Consider the following 18,947-nt stretch of genomic DNA (forward strand, 5'->3'; position numbering starts at 1 on the left):
GCAAAGGGTGTGTGAGTTAGAAGGGGTTTTTATGGCTTAGAGCAAAGGATAAACCCACCCCAAACAAGATGTTTTTACCAAGCAGAAAGAGAGCACAGGCAAACAAGCCTGCTGATGTAGCAAGTAGAAAAAAGGTCTCAGAATTTTCCACTGCAAGAAAACTGAAAAACAACTTCTAGCTTAAACTGTAATGTACTGACTTTTAGTGATTGGAGAACAGTAACATGAACATGGTAATTACAGTAGTTATGATAGGCTATAGGTAATGGTTAAGGTATAGATTGGTTCTGCTGTATGAAGATGCTCAGCAAAGAAAAATTGTAAGCAAACCCAAAGGGTCTCCAGGCCTGCCTGCAGCTGGAGCTGACAGCTGTGGGCACAGCTCTGTCACCCACCACCCTGGGCTGCTGTAACCTCCTGGATGGAATACACTGCATTTTGTATACAATAAACTGCATTTTGTATACAATAAAGTGCATTTTGGAGAGCCCCTGGAGTTCCACATCCCTCATTTCAGCTCTTACAGCCATGGGGCTGGGAGGGAAGGGTGGCACAGGGCACACCCTGCTTGGCCAGGTGCTGTCCCCAAGCCAGGGCTGCCCAGTGTCACCTCAGAGCTGGGCTGGCAGTGCAGGGGAGATCACCCAGCCCTGGGGTCCAGCACGTGGCAGAGCTGCTGGGAAGCTCCACTGCCCTTGTGAGTGCCCCAAAGCAGCCCAGGAGCAGCAGCCAGGGTTTGCAGAGTCCCACAGCATGGCCACTCCAGAACTGTTGAAATCTGTGGGGGAACAGGAGGTGGGAAAGCAAAAACCTCACATTTTCTATCCAAGTGCTCCACTCCAGCCACAGCAATGCCAGGGATCTCCATCACCAGAGCTCTCACAGCCAATTGGGCCCTCAGAAGAGAGCCCAGCCCTTCATTACAGCCTGACAAAGACACTTTTCACATCTCAGGATCTCATGAAACACAGCCAGCTCTGTTTTGGTCACTTCTACTTAGGGGCACTAAGCTTCTAAACCAAACATCAGGCTCTGAGTGCATTTTTCCAAGTGCCAGAGAAATGCAGGAGAGGCTCATCCAAGCACCCAGCCCAGCCTGGCTGAGTCACAGCCCAGCTGTCCCCAGCCCAGGGTGACATTGCCTGGGACACACACTGAGCAAAGCCAGGGGAGGCTCAGCCCCTGCCACAGAGCACAGAGCAGACAAGGAAGGAAGGAACAGGAGAGGAGTGCAGGATTCTGCAGTGAGTCGTGCCCTGGCCCAGCTCCAGCCTCTCAAGGTGAACAACTTCCACCCTGAGCATTTGCACCCAGCCCTCACAATGGCTCATTATTGCACTCAGCAGTGTTTGCCTTTCTCCTCTGTGCCCTGGGGAGCTTTCCCAGACCCACCTTCCCACCTCAGAGAGTGCAAGGCCTTGAAAGCAGGAACACAGCAAAGTCAAAAGTAAAAAAAAAAAACCCATGGCCTTCAGTGGTTAGGGAGGTGCAGTGAGAACCAACTCTGCACAGTCCTTGATTTGACAAAAGGGACTGTGCCAAAGCCTTGGTGACTCCAAGGCTGCTTAGAGCACTCAGCTACATGTGGGTTTACAGCTGTCATTTTGCTTTCACACTGGGCTTCCTTATTTTTTTTTTTTTGAGGGCTCCAAACCTGGATGTTTGAAGACAAGAAAAGCAAGGTGCCTAAAAATAATGACAAAACACTTGGCAAAGAAATCTGCCCCCAGGGGTAAGAATCCTAAGAGAAAACAAAAGTGAGGTGTCTCAAGGAAGATCCACAGGGAGAAGGGAAAAAGAAACCTGTCCTAGTGCTGCCCAAGCTCCTTTTAGCAGCTTCTTATTCACATATTCTACAGCCATTACATTTCTTTTCCAGGTTTCTGGCAAATTCATTTAAAGAGAAGTTAAAATCAATTTTTTCAGTGCTCCTTGCCCAAGAAAAAGGATCAGAGCTGTCAGTACCTGCCCAGCTCTCACTGGAAGGTTAAAGTGGAAATCAGCAGCACTCACCTCTGCCAGGTAAAGGATGCAGAACTTGCGATCTTCTGAACCTGCAGGGAAGAAAAACCAGGATCAGGGCGAAGCTGCAGCTGCATTTCTGCAAGAGGAACCACTGGCAGAGGAACTGGCTGAGAGACAGCCCTGAATGAGTGCTTGTTGTTGTCCCCAGTACCAGGCTGTGAGCTGGGTGATGTATGTGGCATCTGCCAGGGCCGGGCACGGCGGCGCCCTGCAGGGACTCAGTGCCCTGGCAGGGATCCTCCCGGGGTTCCTCCTTTGGAAAGGGTTTGCTGCATTCAGAGGCACTGCAGGCCCTGTGCCCAGCCTGCCTTGGCACCTGCAGCCTGTGGGAGCGTCCTGCAGCACCCACACAGCCACCCTGGGAATCAGGGATGGGTGTCTCCATCCTATCCCTGGGGGCACTTTGCTCCCAGGAGGACTCACAGAGAAACTCCTGTTCCTGCATCTCATTCCCAGCTTCTTGCCCCAAGTCCTGGTGGTCCTGGGGGTCCTGGTGGTCCTGCTGTCTGTCCCAGCCTCTCCCAGTGCCAGCAGCTGGGGCACTGCCTCTGCAAGGGCATGGAGCCAAATCCCAGAGCAATGGGAAGCAGCAGGATGGGGCAGGAGCTCATCCTGCTCCTTTGGGCTGAGGACAAACTGCCCAGCATGGGGACACCAAGGAGACCCAGCCAAGGGACCCTGGAGGTCCAGCCTTCCCTGCACCCAACCAAAAGGCATTACTGAGGATTTACCTGGCCCTGGTGTGTCCCCAGCCTCGAGGGAAGCCAGCTCCAGGCACACACCAACCCACAGGAGGACATGGAACTGCCCAGGACAGGGTCACCTCAGCTCTGGGCAGGACAGCCCGTCTCCAGAGCAGGACAGCCCGTCTCCAGAGCAGGACATCCCATCTCCAGAGCAGGACAGCCCATCCCATCTCCAGAGCAGGACAGCCCATCTCCAGAGCAGAACATCCCATCCCATCTCCAGGGCAGGACATCCCATCTCCAGAGCAGGACATCCCATCTCCAGAGCAGGACAGCCCATCCCATCTCCAGGGCAGGACATCCCATTTCTAGAGCAGGACATCCCATCTCCAGAGCAGGACAGCCCATCTCCAGGGCAGGACATCCCATCTCCAGGGCAGGATATCCCTCCTCCAGGACATCCCATCCCATCTCCAGGGCAGGACATCCCATCTCTAGAGCAGAACATCCCTTCTCCAGAGCAGGACAGCCCATCTCCAGAGCAGAACATCCCATCTCCAGGGCAGGACATCCCATCTCCAGAGCAGAACATCCCATCTCCAGGACATCCCATCCCATCTCCAGGGCAGGACATCCCATCTCCAGAGCAGAACATCCCATCTCCAGGGCAGGACATCCCATCTCCAGAGCAGAACATCCCATCCCATCTCCAGAGCAGAACATCCCATCTCCAGAGCAGAACATCCCATCTCCAGGGCAGGACATCCCATGTCCAGAGCAGGACATCCCATCCCATCTCCAGAGCAGAACATCCCATCCCATCTCCAGGGCAGGACATCCCATCTCCAGGGCAGGACATCCCATCTCCAGGGCAGGACATCCCTTCTCCAGGAGCTGGCTGGTCCCTCCCCAGCGGCTCTGCCCTTGGCAGCACCGTGGGGCTGCTGCTTCCCTGACCCTCCTAATGCCATTATCTGTGCCAGGAGCTCAGGGCTGCAGCCTGGGCATGGCTGCAGATCCCACTGCCAGTGGTGTCAGCACAAGCTCTGCTTCATTTCAGCAGCCTGAGCTGCTGGATGGGAACAGGCTCTGCACAGGGCTGGAAACACCCTGTTCCCTGGAGGAAAACAATTCTCCTGCTGCAGGCAGCAGCCCAAATGTCCAGATAAGAGCTGTGACCCACTGAGGGACTCGTGTGCCTCTTGAGTCACTCCCTGGGCCACGTGAAACCCAGGAAGAACTGGCCTGGAGCCCTTTGCTGGGTGTCCATTCCAGCTGTCCTTTGTGGGGTCACAGCTCTGCCTCCACTGCCAGCTTCAGTTTTAATGCATTTTGCAGGATTTGGGCTGGAAAATCCCTACAGGGACACCAGGACACTGTGTGACAGTGGCTGCTGGAGGCAGCACCACTGGGAGTGCTGCTGTGGCCCTCTCAGGTGCTCCCAAAATCTCCCCTGTGCTCCCCCAGGGCTGCCCCTCCAAATCCTCATTCCCAGGAGGGGAGGGTGCTGGATCCTGGCAGCAGGAGCAGCTGGGCCTGGCTGGGAGCCCATCCCTCACCCCTGCACACAGACACACACCCACTGCCCCCATGGCAGTGCCTGAGTGCTCCCAGCCCCTCTCCCATCACTCCCAGCAGCATTTCCCTATGGAGCCCTTTGGAGCCCCTCACCCTGTGCTTTTCCCCTTGGGAAAGGCAGAGTTTGGAAGCAGGATCTGTGCCTGTTGCTGGCACACCACGAGCCCACCATCCTCTCCTGCTTCTCCTGAGCTGGGCCCTGCTCTGCCCTGCCCCAGGACCCCTCCAGGCTGACTGGCACAGCAGGTCACAGCACATCCCAGCTGTGTTTCTTCAGGAGCTTTAGCCAGGTTTTCCCTGATGATGTTGCCATAAATACATATTAAAATATTGGGTTTTTGCAAATATTAAAATGGATTTTATATCAGTAGTGTTAAAGTAACTTTGTTATAAATATACAGTTTTTATTTCTGTTGTTAATTAAGCTTAGACATACTAGTGAAATAGCTATACTTGCATTAAACTGCCTTCTTAGATGAGATAACATTCAATAAACATATGAAGAAGACACCTCCTACAGATGTGCCAACTATCAGCACTCACCATAGAGTGTCACAGTGTGGACCAAGGCCCAAAACCTAGAAATAATAAAAATAGACTAAAACCAGGACCAAAAAATACACATACTCTTAAAAAACAGACTCGAGGAGCAGATATGCTAAACAATTCTTAGAATATGTAAACTAATTTAAGGAAAAGTTTACTATGCATAAGAGTCTGTGAATATGCAATAGGCTGATGTAATTAAAAGGTATTTAAGGGGTATTCCCAAAGATAACACTTAGATGCCAAGATGCACCCAGCCTTAATAACCTTTGCTCCATGGTCCTTGTCTCCTATTGTCCTTTATTAAACTTTTTACGTTTTCACAGGAGAATGAACGTGCTTTTCATAGTGTGAGGATCCTCATAAAGAAATGTCCTGTTGGAGGGTGCCAGCCCAGGGAATGACCCTGCTCCCCTTGGGCCTCGGGGGATTCTTTCTGCAGTAACAAGTGATCCTGACAAGGTGCAAACCCACCAGAATTAAGTTCCCTTTCAAATTCCTCTCCCCTGAGCTGTGAATCCTGGCACCAGCAGCCTCCAGAGCCAGCAGCTGCTGTTCCTGTCCCTCCAGGACTCACTGCCACACACAGCCCAGCAGGACACACAAAGCAGGGGGCCAGTCTGGGCTAAGGAATGGCTCAAATCCCATTTTTTCCAGCCTTTAGGGAGAACTTCAGTAATGCACTGGCTGCCCATCCCAGCAGCTGGGCTGAGGCAGGGCTGATCCCTGGCAGGGCACAGGGGGAGGCTGGAGGGCAATGGCAGAGCCAGGCAGGGCTGACCTGGGTGCAGATTTCACCACAAACCAGGTTTGCCAGGATTCTTTCCATGTCTCTGGAGGGTCAGGGTGGAGCAGCAGAGCCTGATGTGCCCAGAGCCCAGAAATACACAGGAGAAGCACAAGCTGGCACTGAAGAGGTGGCAGACACCTGGGATGATCCCCAGCTCTGCTCTCGTGACAGCAGCACAGCACATTCCCTCAGCCAAAGTCAGGGAAATGCTAAGAAGAAATAAGCAGGAGGAAAAAGCTCACTTGGAGGTATTTCCTTCTCTTCCTGATGTGCTGAGCTGGGGCTGGTTTGCCTTCCAGAGTGACGTGAGCTGAGCCTGTGCCAGGCTGGGCACGAGAATCAGTGGGAGCTCTGCAGGGACACATTCCCTGTCCAGCAAAGCCCTGTCCTGCACACCCACACTGCACAGCAGCTCCTCTCTGCCTCTGCCACTTCCCTGAGCAGCCCATGGACAGCACCTGCTGCTCTCAGGATCTGGGGGTGCATGGCTGGTGTTGGGTCAGAAAGAGGGGCAAAGAGGGAAGCTGGTGCTGCTGCTGTGGCAGTGCCCTGCTGAGGGCAGGCACCCCGAGCCCAAACCCTCAGCTCTGCTCAGCCAGGCTGGGACTGCCCCCAGCAGCCAGGACAAGGTGCTGCCAGGCCCTGGTGTGTGGGATATGCTGCTGAGCACATCCAAACCCAGCTGCAGGAGGGGACAAGCTCATCCACTGGGGAGTGTGGCAGGGTGCAAGCCCTGGGTGCTCCCCAGCATCCCAAGGAAGAACAGCAGGCCCTTAAATCCCACTTTGGCCCCTTGAGCATCTTGGGGCTGCACAACACAGCAGCTGGGATGTCAAGAAGCCCCTGTTTGCAGGATCCCAGCTGGGGATGGGCTCCCAGAGTGGGGATAAAGGAAAACTCCTCTCTGTCCCAAAGCTGAGCACAGCCACTGGGGGGGAACCAGGATCCCGGTGTGTGGAAATTCCCACAGTGGGCTGCTGAGGAAGCCAGCCCTGTGTCACTGCAGCCAGCTCATCAGCCCGTGCTGAGCTGTAAAGCAGGAAGAGGCAGCATTGTGAGGCAGATCAGACTGATTTGCTTTCGCACAGAGCAGGAACAGGAAACAGCACAATGGCCCTGAGCGCACCGGAGATGTCTCAATTGTTGGAGGCAGCCACACGCCTGTTCCTATTCATGGGCCTCTCAGTCATTCAGGAGAGCAGCAGCAAACCCCTGCCAAGAGGGACAGACAGCTCCCAGCTCCCTCCAGCCGCCTTTGAAGCAGCCCTGCCCCAAGCAGGAGGGTCTGAGCTGCCTGAACAGCAGCTGGGCTGGATTCCCAGTGCACGGGGGGTGGCTCAGGGCTGCAGGGACCCCATCTCCTTTGGACAGCCTTGGGAAGCTGTTCCAGACAGGATCCAGCCGAGTTATTATGGCAACAAGGAAATAAGTGGCAGAAAACTGCCCATAAATCCCCCATGCCCGAGGTGAGGAGGCACAATCCTGGGCAGAGCCAGGAGCAGCAGCAGGGATGCTGATTTCTCCAAGCAGAGCTATTCCCCAGCCTTTGGGAGCAGCCAGAGGCAGCACACACACAGCCCAGGAGCTGACCAAAAGCACTTTAACATGGAACAATTTCTTTTGTCCCTTTCTTAGAAATAAGCAGTGCTGAGAACACACTCAGCAAAGCCCAGGGAGGCTTCAATGGCTTTTCTCAGTGGCTCGTGGCTGTGGTGCCCCATCTCCCTCCCCCGTGCTTCTGCTCCCACCAAATAGGTCAGGGAATTCATCTGGAAACAGAAACGTTGCTGGAAATGGGAAATAACAAGTGACAGGCAGCCTGTGGTGTCCAGCACTGAGCTCAGAGCAACGTGATGCATGTGGAGAGACACAGCCCATCCACAGGGCTCGTGGCTCAGCTGGGGAAAGTCATGGCAAGCAGCAAAATTCACCCAGAAAAGGATCCCTTTGGAGAAGCAGCCCAGATCTGGATTCATTCCTTTTGGTCAGGCCACAGGACTGCATAAAACATTGCTCATCACTTCCAGGGTAATTTGGGTTCTAAGGGGCCTCTCTGGTGGCTCTGGAGTCCAATCCCTGACCAAGCACCCAGAGCAGGGCACTCAGGAGTCCTGAATGCCTCCAGGACTGGAGATCACAAAACTTCTCTGGGCCACTCAACATCTGACCAACCTCATGACAGGAAAGTTTCTCCTTCAATCTCATCCTGATTCTCCCTGTGGGGTCCCAGGGCAGCTGCCTGGGCTGCAGGAGGAGCTGTGGCACACTCAGGTAACTGCACATAAAACAAGCCCATACCCAAAAGCAACCACAGCACACAAGGAATAAGGTGAAACTGGGCCCAGGGCCAACAAGTGGCTCCACCATAGCAAATAGGATGTGGTAAAGCAATTCCCTTATTCCTCTTTAGACCACGAGGAGCTAAAGGCAGTCTTTTGTACAGCCTGAATTAACCCATTTCCAGTCATCCCAGCCCTCTCTGAGCCCTCAGCTGGACACAAAAGGTGTCAGCCAAAGTGCAGGGTGAGGGCAAGGTCCCCAGCCCTGCTCTGAGGGTTTGCTCTTTCCTCCCCTGAGGGGTAAGCAGGGGGATGGATGTGAGCAACAGGGAAACCGTGGGCAGCTTAAGAGAGAAGTAGCAAAGTCAAGGTCATCAGAGCTTGGCCAGCCACGCTTGGAGCCAATCTCTGAACTCCCTCGAGGCATCATGGGGCAAACCTCAAGGCTTCAGTTCCCTTTCCCAGCCTTGGCCAGTCCCTGCTGTGACAGTGTGACACCAACTGGGGAATGCCAGCCCAGATCCTGAGCCATGCACCCAGAAAGGCTGGAAAGGGCCTGGGTGCTCCTGAGGTGTCCCAGGAGATGGAGCTCCCAGGTAAATGCAGGGACAGCAGGGGTGCTGCTGGCACCCCAGCAAGGATCACCTGGAAGCACCAGGACAGCAGGGTGCTGCTGGCCAGAAACCTCTGCAGCCAGCAGCCAGAAAAACCCCAAAATGCTTCCAGCTGCTGCTGCAAACACTCACCCTCCTGGAGCTTGACACTGTGCAGGTACAGAGGGTTCCTCAGCACGTTGCAGCGCCCGGGCTCGTCCTCCTTGGTGAAGAGCAGCAGGTCGGAGTAGACAAAGAGAGTCACCTGGAAGCACAGGAGCAGCACAGGAGGAGCTATAGGGAGCTCATCTCTTGGCACTGAGTGTCCTGGAAATGTCCCCTGCCCCGGGGAGAGGCACCAGGGAGCCCAGAGAGCCCTTCCCAAGGGGCTGCTGCACCCAGCGAGCTTTGGATGAGGCTCCCCTGACTTGGCAGCCGCTTCCTGAGGCTGGTGAGTGCTGTGACAGGAGGGATAAACCTGCCTGGCAGTTCCACACCACACAAACACACCCTCTCTGCTCCCTCCTGTCACTTCCCACTTACACCAGTCACAAATCACAGCAGGAGGAGGGAAGAAGTTGCCGACTAATCCCAGCACTCTGCAGAAGTTGCAGCCTGAAAGCAAATCTGATCCCTCTGATCACCCTCGCTGCTCTCAGTGAGAAAGTAAAGTTTGGTTTTTACAAGAGCAGGACCACAGAGAGCAGCTGCAGGGGACAAACCTGACGCCTCAAACCACTGTGGGGGTGGACAGGAAACACCACCCAAGAGTCTCCCAGAGCTGTGCCCCAGCAGAGCCTTGGGTGTCCCAGGGGCTGGGGGCTCCTCCAGGCCAGGGACAGTAAATGCTGTCCCTGCATTTACTTGCCTGAGGTCCCCAGTGAATCAGTTCAGATTAATGGACCTTGAAAATAAGAATGGGTTTCTCCACTGCACTGGAGATCCTGGACCCAGAACCCCCCCAGGGATGAGAAGCTTGGTGTGAGCCTGTTCTGGCCTCCAGGAGCTGGGGCACGCAGAGAGCCTCAAAGATCACAGAATCATGGAATCACAGAATGTCCTCAGCTGGAGGGACCCCAAGGATCCCCCAGCCCAGCCCCTGTCCCTGCCAACCCCAGCCTGGGCACCCCTGGCAGCGCTGCCCAAAGGCTCCTGGAGCTCTGGTAGCCTCGGGGCCGTGCCCATTCCCTGGGCAGCCTGGGCAGTGCCAGCACCCTCTGGGGGCAGAGCCTTGCCCTGAGCTCAGCCTGAGCTGCCCTGGCCCAGCCCCAGCTGTGCCCTGGTCACCAGAGAAGCCAGGGAGCAGCTGCAAGGTGGCACTGGCATAGTGGCACAGTGGGTGCCAGACCTGCTCAGGGTGAGGCACTTGCAGTGCCCCCCAAACCTCCCACAACAAAGGGAAAGTTTTGCAACACTGAGCCACAGCAAGGAAGGGTTTGTGGTCTTTTAGCAAAAGGAGACAACACCCAGAGCCCCAGAGAGGTGGGAGGGGGCACAGAGAGGTGACTCTGCTCAGCTGACAGCACAGTTTGTGTCTGTGGCTGATGGACACATCCTGAGGAGGACAAGCTGGGTAACAGTTGTCACATGCTGGGGAGTCTCACCTCAGGGAAGAGCATCTGGCTCCAAATCCAAAACCAAGCCCTTGCCACAAGAATTCTCCTTGCAGTGCAAGTTCATTTTTGTGGCATTCTCAGTAAGTACAAAGCTGCTGGTGGAGCTTTAATTGACAGTGAAACCAGGGAGGGGATGTTCTTGTCTGTGTTATTTGGAAAATCCCTTCCTCTGCTCTCAACACTCTGCTGGCCTTGTGCCCACATCCACCCTCTTCATTCCTTCTGATCTTGTTGGTAGCACAAGGAATAACCTGGCAGAAACTGCACTACAACCCTCAGCCCATGCCCACCTTGTGCCAAAGCTGTGCCATTTTCTGGGACATGTCTGGTGCCATCTCAGGCCCCTCAACCACAAAGAAGAGATGCTGAAGGGATTTTGGGAACAGCAACCCAAAGTGAAGGAGATAAAAGCATGATCAGCTAACAGTCACACAGAAATGGAGGAAAGAAACTGAAAACCTACTGCCTCTGGAAGTTTAAAGGGTAGAAAAAAGAGTGGGAGCAGCAAGAAAATCACTTCAAAGCCAAGCAAGTTTCAATAGGGAATCTTGGAAATGGAATTACATGGCTAAGGATTTACAGGTATTGAACTTTTACAGGAAAATTGGACAGATTGTATTCAGGATGTAGAAGGTAAAAGCACAAAAGTGCAGGTTCTGTAGGAGAGTCTCTGTCAGAGGCTGCTTCCAGGAAGACAATTGATCTGAGAGCAGTTGATAGAGGTGCCTCTGCTCCTCCAGGCTGTTGGGAGGAAAAATAAAAGTGCCCCTTCCATCTGCAGAGGCAGAGACAGGGACGGGGCAGAGGCAGGAACAGGGACAGAGACAGAGGCAGGGACAGCCCAGCACTGTGGGCCTGGGGCTCTGGCAGACCCAGAGATTAGACCTGGACACCTGAGAGCTGAGGAGGGGCCTCAGGGATGAGCCCAGGGCAGCAGGAGTGAGGGCAGACTGGAGGAGTAACATGGAGCTCTGCCCTGGGCAGCCATCCCACTCTCACAGGCTGTGACCTGTCTGTAACAGCCCTTGGCAAACACATCTACCCTGAGAAACCACAGGGCTCCTAAAAGCCAAGAGCAAACAAACAACAAACACAACGTCTGGGCTCACCCAGGCAAGTCACAGAATTCACCAGAGTTGCTCCCTGCAGGGTCAAAGTAGCTTTGGGTATTTAGCAGAATTTCCTAGCCCAGAGTCAGAATTCCAGGAGCTGCCAGGACAGAAGGACTCTCTGAAGACAGGGATGGGCACCCTGGGTCATTGCTGCAGTGACTGAGGCCAATGGCCATTGTCACATGGACTTTTAGGGGGGTCTGAACAGATTTTACAGGGGGGAAAGGTTCATAGAGCTGACCCTGATGTCCCCACACTGCTCATCTGGGTGCGCTCTGCACCACAAACAGCAAAGCTCTTCTGCTGAGGGACCTGAGCAGCTACAGGACATGATTGGCAAAGCACTGGCACAGGAGACAGGGACACATTTAAAGAGGGAAATGAGGAGAAACCGAAAGCCAAGAGGGAAGGCAGGACCCTGGGTCAGTGTGCTGCCAAAGGGGGATAACCCTGGGACTGCCACTGAGCCCTGCCCGGGGCAGAAGGGAGCCAATATCACACCTTGGGAAGAAAAAGGTGGCAACAAAATCACTGTGAAAAGGTGCCCAGAAATGCAGCCTTGGAGAGAGAAAGAGGAGAAAGAGGAGAAAGAGGAGAAAGAGGAGAAAGAGGAGAAAGAGGAGAAAGAGGAGAAAGAGGAGAAAGCCTCCTGCTCTAGAGAGGAGAATTAACCCAGCCAAGCCCATCCACGAGGCTGCAGGACTCAGAAGAAAAGGCTTCTAGACAGTTAATCCATCCATCCTGACCTGCAGACCCTGCCAGAGTGGCAGAAAGGAGGGATGAGGAGGGCAGGAGCATGGCCCACACTGAGCAGACACCTCAGGGCTTTGGGAGAACTCCAGGTCCACCGGAGATGGATGGACAAGGCCAGAGGCCACCTTGGACACCCCGTGGGCCATCCCCCGCTGGCTCCTCTGGCACTCCAGGGGCTGGAGGGATTTCAGGAGGCCAGAAAATGGGAATTGCAGCAAAGTCTAGACAGGATGTGATTAAGGCCTGAATGAGGATTGCCCCAGAGGTAAGGTCAGGGAAAGGACAGACCCTGGCAAGCCTCCAGAGAGATAGGTTGACTCCTTCAGGAGATGGGAGAGAGTTTGCTCAGGGACAAGGATGCAGTGCCTGATGTGGAAACTGCCACAGGAAAAGATTCTGGGGGTTTGGGAAAGAAAGAAAGGAGCAGGAGCTGCAGCTCTGGTCCTTGCACCCAGGCCCTCCTGTCTTGAGCCTCTCAGGTAAAACAGATTAATAACACACAGAGAACAATCCTGCAAAGCACAGGAGCCCAGCTGGAGAGAGGCTGTGTGGGAAGAGCAGTGGGAAAACAGAAAACCTCATGGAGCAAGGAAGGGAGGACTGGTTGGACACAAGGCAGCCTCTGCCCAGGCATCAGAGAGGGAAAGAACTCAAGTCCAGCAAAGAGAGGAGCCACCTGTGGTGTCCAGGCTGTTTTAGGCCTTGCTGGCTGCAGAGGTTCAGGTTCTCTCCCCTCACAGCCCAGCAGGACCAAAGCAGAGCCTGGCACTCCAGAGAGACCTGCACAAGCTCCACAAAGCCTTCCATGGCTGTGCCACACACTGGGACAGGACAGAGCCCTTCCAAGGGCCACAGGTGACATCCCAGCCCTGCTCTCTCCACTGTCCCTGTCAGCCTGGGCTCAGCACCACGGGCTGTTCCCTTCAGCACTGCTCATTCCTCACCCACTGACTCAGCCCTGCCCCTGTGCCAGCTCACCCAGACAGCACAGCCACAGGGCAGCAGCATTCCCAAACACTGCCTCACACCCCTGGCCTGCACCCTGCCCTACCCTGGCACCAGCTCCAGCTGGGAAATCCTCTCCTGTCAGAGCTCAGTGCATCCCTCTGGGTGTCCAGAGTTGCTGAGGACCCCGTCAGGGGGCTCAGAGACCCTGGCACAGAGCCCAGAACACCTGGGGATTTGATTTTGACCCCTGGAGCAAGTTACCAGCTTTGTATGAGGACATGAAAGTCACACAGGTTTGAATGGTGTAATAATAAAATGATCACAGGGTGAAAATGTAGATTTTAGGATTTTTGGTATGGGGGTTATGGGGACAAGATGGAGGAATCTGGGCGTGTCCAGCCTTTCTCCTTCTTCTTCTTGTTCTCCATTTTCTGCAGTGATGGTGGCACTTTGGGATTGGTTTAGAGTAGAAGTGCACTGTCTAACACAGGTGATAGGTATTGGGAATTCAGTGTAAATATGTTATATGTAGTTTGTAGTATAAAAGGACAACACAGAGTGCCTGTGGCTGCCCTGCTGAGCAGATCTCAGCTGGGCAGAAAGAAAATTTTACAGATAAGAATTAATAAACAACCTCAAGACCGAAAAGTGAAGAGTCCAGACTTGTTCTTCAGCTGTGCAGGCTGAAGCAGAGACACCCTGCACATCTGGGGCAGCAATTATCAACAGCAACCTGAGACTCTCCCAGCTCCAGCTCATCCCAAGAGCATCATAAGCAGAGTCCTTTCCCTGAGACATTTTCCTCCTCACCCTGCCCACAGTGGGGTTTCTGCTCCTCCAAACACCCCTGCCCTGGGGTTCTTCATCCCCCCCACATGCACAAATACCCCACCCAGACTGCAAACAGCATTAATTATCCATAAATATTCCAGATGTGGCTGCTGCTCCAAATATCTGTGTCTGGCCTGAAGGCAGGTCAACCAACCCAGCCAGGAGGAGCTCCCTGCCTTCAGCTGCACCCCCAAGCCACCCAGCACAGCTGTGCCACACAACCAGCAGTTTTCCTGGGTTTCAGTCCTGCAGGTGCCCACAAGACCCTGAGCAGCACAGGACAGCAGGGCAGACAGGGAAAGGGGTTTAGTTAAAAGTTAGTACCATGTTTTCCAATCAATCATGGAAATTTTGATGTGCTTTGATGTATTTTCATGTACTTTTGGGCAGAAAAAAAGGAAAAGTTGTTTAAGTCAAAGCAAAGGATGAATTACACAATGAAAACCAGAAAGAGAGAGGAGTCACTTAGCACAACCCTCTGCTGGTTTGTACTGGCCAGTGGTGGGACTTGGCTCAGGCCTTCTGCTGTTGGCCACCCAGAAACTCAAACCAGTGAAGCAGAATTTTCTCTAAGATCTGTGGAGATGACACATTGTTCGCTCCTACTGAATTCAACCCCAGATTACTCTGTGAGATCCTCTGAAATTGCCCCAGAAGAAATGTTTCTGGTTAGCAGTGCACGAGTGGGCTCTGCCTCCCTCCCACATTCCAAGGCTTTGCAGACTTTGCAGTTGGATGCAAGTGAAGCCAGCAGCAGACATGATCAACACATCCAAACCCTGCCAGTTTGGTAAGAGTTGTCTCATCCCCAGGGTGCCAAAGTCCTGTTGTGCCCCAGAGTTCCACCAGCTCTCCAACAACATGGCGGGAAAGTTGAAGTAAGAAGAACGAGAGGAATTTGGGCAGGACACGTGAGCTGTTTCAGGAACTGAAATTCTGAGAACATCTGCAGCAAGTTCTCTGTCTGTTTCTAGTTCTAGTGGATTCTCCTTCCCTAGAGATGCTGCAAAGCCATTTGGACACAACCCTGAGTGACTTCAGGGGATCCTGAACAAGGGGATGGGCCTGGATGACCTTCCCTGATGCCTTTCAGCCTGAACCACTCTGTGCTTCTCTAAACTGGCACAAAACATCTCAAACCCCCTCCTCCTGAGCCTCAGGGCTGTCACTGATGTGCATTTGCCACCCACAGTTTCCTCTCTGAGCCCAAAGGCAACAGGAACAACAGTTGATTTCTAGCACAAAAGAGTTTTGATATTTAGTTTTTCCCACAATAAACTGTCCAGAATTCTTTCCAAATATCATATCAATATAATCACTGCACAATGAAACATTTCCCTTCTCAATGTAATGAGGAATCCGTTCCAGTCCCTCCAGTGCCTAAAGGGGCTCCAGGAGAGCTGGAGACAAGAATAAGGCTGTGGAATGCCAGGACAGAGGGAATGGCTCCCACTGCCAGAGGGCAGGGCTGGATGGGATATTGGGAGTTAGGAATTGTTCCCTGGTAGGGTGGGCAGGCCCTGGCACAGGGTGCCCAGAGCAGCTGTGGCTGCCCCTGGATCCCTGGCAGTGCCCAAGGCCAGGCTGGACAGAGCTGGGAACACCTAGGACAGTGGGAGGTGTCCCTGCCCGTGGAATGGGACAGGATGAGCATTAAGGTCCCTTCCAACCCAAAGCAGGTGATTCTACAATTCAATCCTCTATATAAGACAGCAGAGCAGCAGGTTTGGAGACCCCAGACAAAGTGAAGAGTTTTACCTGTGTGGTTCTGTTCCTGCTCTCGAGAAGGAGCAGCTCCTCCGACAGCAGCAGAGTCCGGGCTGGGTTGCAAAGATCCAGGGGCTACATTTGGATGGGAAAATAATAAAAAAAAAAAGGAAACAAAAGAAACAGTCACACCTTCCAGTGACAGTGTGGTTAGTGAGATACACTTTCCACCCACCAAACCCTCTTTGTCTCACTTTGAGCTGTAACTCACACGGGGAGACGCCACCCCTCGCTGCGCTCAGAAGGACACAGAGTCTGCAGTCCAGTGAGGGGAGAAAACAGAGCCTTGCTCTCACACCTCCAGCTGTGAAAAGAGCAGCAGCTGACAGGGGCTGCTCTCAGGGGGGTGATGGGTGTTTGTCAGCAGGAAGCACAACCACAGAGCTGGCAGGCAGGTTCCCACGTCCCTCAGGCACCAGCGCTGTACCTGATGGTGTGCATCACTCCTAAAGCAACTTTTAGGAATTCCTGTCCCTTCCCGTGCCACACCCAGCTCAGTGCTGGAGAATGGGACAGGTTCAGGTGTCCTGAGTGCACAACAAACCCTGCAGCAGCAGCAGAGTGGGAACAGGAGGGATCTGCACAAGGCCCTGCAGGGTGACACTGCAGAGGGACAAAGCAGCTCCTGAAGGGGCAGAATCCCAGGCACAACCCAGGATGAGCTTTGGGAGTAAGGAGGCAGAAAGTTCCAGTTGTGTTCCTGCCAACACAAGCTGAGGGCTCAGCCAGGGGCCATAGGGAGGAGGGGGGGATCAGACACCAGCCCCAGCTCCAGCCCAGCCCACACTGCCCTCAGGCAGGAGGGACAGGGAATGGGGACCATGGCTTCAGGCTGGGCTGAGGTGGACAAAGGAGGACAAAGGGCTCCCCACAGGCTCAGAAAGGAAGGGATTCATCAGCAATGTGCTAAAATACATGGAGCAGATGAGATTTTTGGGGTTCTGGCCACATGAAGGACACGGAGGGAGTTAGAGCTACCACCACCAAATTCAAGGCTGTTCTTTTAAAACAGCTCATGGACCTGCAGAGGCAGAATATCCCCTGTGGAGCCATTACTGCTCTGAATCCTTGTCCTCTGCTCTGGAGCCAGGCTGGCAGAGCTGGGGGTGCTCACCTGCAGAGGAGAAGCTCCAGGGAGAGCTCAGAGCCCCTGCCAGGGCCTGAAGGGGCTCCAGGAGAGCTGGGGAGGGACTGGGGACAAGGGATGGAGGGACAGGACACAGAGAATGGCTCCCACTGCCAGAGGGCAGGGATGGATGGGATACTGGGGAGAAACTCTTCCCTGTGACGATGGTGAGGCCCTGGCTGCCCAAATTTTAATGTGACCACAGCTAAATTAAAACCCCTTTGCACACACTGACAGCACAAAGAACCATCAAGAAGAACCACACTGATCTGCAATTCCAAAGTTATCTCTGAAACCCAAAAGCTGGGACACCTCCTCTTGACCCAAACAATTACCAAGGGCCACATTTGAAAGCTGAAAAGGAGAAACAAAAATCCAACAGAGAATTGCTTGGGCAGGACATAATTCCCTTTGAGACAGCCCCCAGCACTGTCCAGTCTGGTCAGCCCAGCACTGTGCCAAGTGCAGCCAGCTCCAGAGGAGAGCTGAGCATGGCAGGGGTTCTGCTAGGAGGGAGATCCTGGCATGGATGCCCAGCTGGGCACTCCCTGGAGCTGGGATTGGGCACTGAGGCTGCACTGACCTGCACAAAGATGGGGAACACCAGCACTTTGGGGTGAGATTGGGCACTGAGCACACCCACTGACCTGCACAAAGATGGGGAACACCAGCACTTTGGGGTGAGATTGGGCACTGAGCACACCCACTGACCTGCACAAAGATGGGGAACACCAGAACTTTGGGGTGAGATTGGGCACTGAGCACACCCACTGACCTGCACAAAGATGGGGAACACCAGCACTTTGGGGGCCAGGGTCACGTAGGTGCCGTAGGAATGGGGGATGTGAGGCCTCACGATGGTGCAGTTCTGGTAGTTCCCAGAGCTCTTCATGCTCTGCACAGTCTTCATCAGCCTGGATTTCCTCCCAGAGCCCGTGTGGGATTTCCCTTTGGAGCCATTCCCTGGACGGACACAGGAGGCAGAAGGAAACACAGGATGAGGAGGGAGCTCCAGCTCTGTCACTCCAGCTCAGTCCTGCTCTCCCAGGCTGGAGCAGGGCTTGGGAACCCTGGGGAGCTGCTGGGGCCAGGAGCTGCAGGGACAGGCAGCACTCAGCTACCCAGGAGTCCCAGGGATTCAAGGAATAACAGCACTGATCCATTGTTTCTAATGGCAAACTGTCGCAGACAACTTTTATAAAAAATCCTTTCCTTAAGATTTTTCCTCCTGAGAAGCTGAGAACCCTCAGGAACAAAATGTAAACAATGGTTATCTGCTGCTGTGGAATGCAACAGGTGCATCTGGGATTGGTCTCATGTGGTTGTTTCTAATTAATGGCCAATCACAGTCAGCTGGCTTGGACACAGAGCCCGAGCCACAAACTTTTGTTATCATTCTTTTCTATTCTTAGCCAGCCTTCTGATGAAATCCTTTCTTCTATTCTTTTACTATAGTTTTAAGGTAATATATATCATAAAATAATAAATCAGCCTTCTGAAACATGGAGTCAGATCCTCATCTCTTCCTCATCCAAGAACCCCTGAGAACACTGTCACAGCAAACAAGAGGCCCCTGGGTGGGTTTGTCCAGGGCTGTTTGCTTGGTGGCTTGAGGACTCCAGTGGGTGCCACCAGCAGCACAGACACAGCTGGGAAGGTACAAACAGACCCCAGGGAGGGCACAGCAAGCTCTGCTTCAGGCCACCACATCCCACCAGGGCTCTGCCCTCCGAGTCTGCCCCTGCAGGGCTCTGTCCCACCCTGGGGTCCCAGCCCAGCAAGGACCTGGAGCTGCTGGATGAGTCCAGAGGAGACATCTGAGACGCTCCAAGGGCTGGAGCCTCTGCTCTGGAGCCAGGCTGGCAGAGCTGGGGGTGCTCACCTGGAGAGGAGAAGCTCCAGGGAGAGCTCAGAGCCCCTGCCAGGGCCTAAAGGGGCTCCAAGAGAGGAACTTCATCATTTTTATCCACACAAGCCCTGGCTGCTCTGCATTGTGGGCATGGAATTAGCAAAGTGCAGGAATGCCATGCCATGGGGCAGTGGGTTAATGACAGCTCTCAGGAGATGCTGGGATTGGAGGTGCCAGAGAAAGAGGCAGGAGTCACAAACACTCATGGCTGGATCAATCCCTGCTGCTGCCAGCAGTGGCTCCTCAGACATTGGGTGTATTTATAAAGGATGAGCTCACTGTTCATGAGGCTGGCATCACATCATCCTCTGTTTGTCAGCATTACATTCTGGGCTGGAAAAGGCCCAAGCAGCCTGACTGGCTTTCAGTCTGTCCCTCTTCCCTGAGG

The 18,947-nt window shown here is 53.9% G+C and overlaps 1 protein-coding gene across 2 annotated transcripts in view; it reads right to left on the reverse strand.

The window, feature by feature from the left end:
- The window catches only part of RGS3 (regulator of G protein signaling 3), an 81,563-nt gene that overhangs the window by 39,794 nt on the left and 22,822 nt on the right, over positions 1–18,947 (reverse strand). For both annotated transcript variants that reach the window (XM_058038003.1, XM_058038005.1), the window contains 4 exons: positions 17,426–17,613; positions 15,516–15,599; positions 8,651–8,762; positions 2,014–2,054 (listed from right to left, as the gene is read on the reverse strand). In XM_058038003.1, the coding sequence (XP_057893986.1) occupies positions 2,014–2,054; positions 8,651–8,762; positions 15,516–15,599; positions 17,426–17,613 (425 nt within the window). The remainder of the gene's footprint in view (positions 1–2,013; positions 2,055–8,650; positions 8,763–15,515; positions 15,600–17,425; positions 17,614–18,947) is intronic.

This window comes from Melospiza georgiana, chromosome 20 (genome assembly GCF_028018845.1).
Source record: "Melospiza georgiana isolate bMelGeo1 chromosome 20, bMelGeo1.pri, whole genome shotgun sequence".
Taxonomy (NCBI): Eukaryota; Metazoa; Chordata; class Aves; order Passeriformes; family Passerellidae; genus Melospiza; species Melospiza georgiana.